Source organism: Bos grunniens, chromosome 22, assembly GCF_055505025.1.
Source record: "Bos grunniens cultivar Pamir isolate PY7600 chromosome 22, Bosgru_T2T1.0, whole genome shotgun sequence".
In the NCBI taxonomy this organism is placed as follows: Eukaryota; Metazoa; Chordata; class Mammalia; order Artiodactyla; family Bovidae; genus Bos; species Bos grunniens.
In genome coordinates, this window is record NC_141186.1 from 52,022,629 (window position 1) to 52,025,881 (window position 3,253).

The 3,253-nt window shown below is 56.1% G+C and overlaps 1 protein-coding gene across 1 annotated transcript; it reads right to left on the minus strand.

Moving 5' to 3' along the window:
- Nucleotides 1-1,059: 1,059 nt before the first annotated feature.
- LOC147348567 (cathelicidin-4-like) lies at nt 1,060-2,815 on the minus strand. Its single transcript, XM_086368195.1, has 4 exons — nt 2,512-2,815; nt 2,291-2,398; nt 2,075-2,146; nt 1,060-1,486 (listed from the first exon to the last, which is right to left on the minus strand). Exons 1-4 carry the CDS (start codon nt 2,707-2,709, stop codon nt 1,178-1,180), a joined length of 687 nt encoding a protein of 228 aa, XP_086224321.1. The 5' UTR covers nt 2,710-2,815; the 3' UTR covers nt 1,060-1,177.
- Between the last annotated feature and the right edge of the window lie 438 nt (nt 2,816-3,253).

Sequence of the window (3,253 nt, forward strand, 5' to 3'; positions counted from 1 at the left end):
GAGTTTGTTTGGGAGGAGATTCCAGAAAAAGCCAGCAGAAGTGTGGACAGGGGAGACAGGGCAGGACATGAGTCAGAAGAGGAGGGGTCAATGAAGAGGTCACTGATGGAGGTGGTTGGGGCTAAATCCCGGTGGGGATCTCACACAGGGATATACATATCTGGGAGTGGGCCACCCCAAGGGTGAGGAAGAGGAGGTGTTTTTCCCCCAAGTCCCTCCAATGGTTGGTTGAAGCTGCTACCAGAATACAAACTTCCTAGTGCTTCCAGTCTGCCCCAGAGCAAAGGTCAGCTAGAGCATGGGGAGTGCGCAGGACACAGACAGTGTCTGAACTCCCGGGGAAACAGAGATGTGACCTGTGTGTCACTTTCTGCGTCTCACACAGTATTCAGCTCATTGCCCCGATGCAAATGAATGCTTCATTTTAATGAGAAGTTTTGTATCACTGGATTCCGTCACACAGACCCACCACTAAAATGTGGCAGCCAACTAGAAAGACAGTGATGTGTCTGAATGCCACAGCAAAGTCAGGAGGCGTGGACTTTCCAGAGTTAAGATCGTCATGGGGAAGAGGAATGTTCTGGGCATGGTCCATGCAGGCTTAGTCCTGAGACTGAACTTCCTCTCTGTGAGTGTTTAGCAAGGTGAGCAGCCTGGCCCCTCGTGGACTGTCAGCTCCACGTGAGCAGGAGCAGCAGCCCCACCAGCTCTGCACCCACGGCAGGTCTCCTTCCATCCTACTGGGTGTTGGAGGAGGAGGGCAGGGGTGGGTGAAGGGCTTGGGAGGGACCCGAGGGTGAGGACGCAGTTCTGGAGCTCCTGGGGCTGCTGCCTGCCTCGTGCCCTCCTGGAAGGAACAGGGGCCTCATGCTTCTCTGTGTTCACAGGAGTGATCACACACACACTCACACACACACACATAGACACACACACACACACGTAGACACACACACACACATAGACACACACACACACATAGACACACACACACAAAGACACTCCTAACGGTCATGATAAGTTGGAAGAGGGGAGACAATTGAAATTGAAAGCTGGAGGAAGTTGTTTTCACAAGGTTTTATTTTTTGGATGCTGACTCAGGGCAAAAGAGATCCCAAGAGGTCTTCCCTGGGCTTCTGATTCACCAGAAGCCCTTATCAGGGAGTTATCTGCCTATTGTTCACCGTCTACCAGGAAACGGTCCTATGGGTGGACCGAACGGTGGGCGGATCGGCGGGCCGATCGGCGGGAGGATCGGCGGGCGGATCGGCGGGCCTATCGGCGGGAGGATCGGCGGGCGGATCGGCGGGCGGATCGGCGGGAGGATTGGCGGGCGGATCGGCGGGCCGATCGGCGGGAGGATCGGCGGGCGGATAGGCGGACCGATCGGCGGGAGGATCGGCGGGCGGATAGGCGGGCCGATCGGCGGAAAGAACGGCGGACGGATTGGTGGAGGACGGATTGGTGGAGGAAATCTGACACTCTGAAGCTGTGAACCAATAAAAACAGGTTTCTTGTGAGAACCGGGTGAAGGTCAAGACAAGACCCCTCCCCCCACATCTGCCAGCGCATTCCTAGAAGACTCCAGGAACCTTAGGGACCCAGATCACCCTCTGGCTGTGACCCTTGGAGCATATGGCTAAATCTCCATACCACAGACAGAGATGAAACCGAGGCCCACAGATGATAAGGGGCTTTCCAGGATCACAAACCCATCCCAGGAAAGCAGGGCATAAAAGATCAATACTGAATCAGTGACTCAAGCTTCTGCACAGTCAGAGTCCCCTGCAGGCCTTGTGAAAATATAAATGGCTGGACCTCACCCCAGAGTCGGATTCAGTTGGTTTGAGTGGTGCTGAGAATCTGCCTTGCTGTCAGTTCCCGGGTGGGGACCCCATTAGAGAACCACTGCTTTAAGGGATGCACAGCCAGGGCTGGAGACCTGGGGCTCAGGGAAGGTGGGCCCGGGTGGGAGGGCCTTTCTCTGCCCTCATTGGGGCAGCGGGTCATTGGTCCAAAGGATGTTTCACATACTTACCCTGCCCAGAAACCCCACAGTCCAGAAGGGGTCACTCACCTCATTACAGTTTATGTCAAATTGGTCATTTGACGGGTCCAGGGTGACTGTCCCCACACACTGTTTCACCAGCTGGAAGGGGAGGTTCAAGGTCAAACTGGAACCCCTGTGGCCATAACCTCCCAGCCTCCTCCCAGGAATTGGTAATCGTCCCCAAGCCCGCTGTCCAATCCCTGGGAAGCATCTGCCATTCTTCTCCCCCGCTCCCAGGCTCACCCCATTCTCCTTGAAGTCACACTGCTCCAGGGGCTGCTGGGTTGTCCTGGGGCAATCGGTCTCCTTCACCGTGAAGCTCACAGGCTTTCTGGTGCCTGGGTTGAAGTCCTGGTCATGGGTCAAAGTAGGGGAAACTGGATTTGGGCTCATTCTCCTTTCTCTGATCTGTCTCCCTGCCCCCCAACTAGCTGGCCCCCTCCCCAGATCCCTTCATAACTCACATCATTGGGTGTAGGGTCTAGCTTCAGGAGGCGGTAGAGATTAGCTTCTGAGGACCGCTCATTGAACTGATCCACGGCACGAAGCACGGCCTCCCTGTAGCTGAGGGCCTGGGCGCTGGCCGAGGGCAGCACTAGTCCCAGCAGCAGCAGCCACAGTGACCACCGTCCCAAGGAGAGACTGGCCCTCTGGGTCTCCATGGTCCCCAGTCCTCATCCTCCCAGCCTGAGGAACCCTCCTTTTATGCTCAGCCTGGGCCCTGACCTGCCCCATCCCTGCCCTCCTCCCAGCATGTGAGAAGGACTTGCCTCAGCCACTGCTGTGGCCTCACAGGACTGCTGGGCAGTGGGCAGGAAGGACCCTATACAAGGTGAAGAAATGGTTTCTCCATCTCCTGACAGTGTTTTGGCCTCTCCTGGACCCCATGGCAAGTGTCACAGGCAGGCTTGCTCAAGAGGGTTGTGTCCTCCAGGAGAGGGAGGGGCCAGGCACTGTCTACTTCCCCTCTGACTCTACACCATGGGCCCCTCAGGATCCAGAGTAAAGGAGTGTATTCACGTCTCAATTGCCAGCTCTTGGCCCTGTCTGGCACCTAATAGGCACTCAGTTAACACTTGTAGAATGGTAAGACCATCAACTCCTGCTGTAGACTTACATTTCCAGCCCATCCCTAGGCAGACATAAATCCTACACCATCCTGTCCTCTGGGCTGAGACCTCAGCCAGTCAGGGCTTGGCTCCCTTG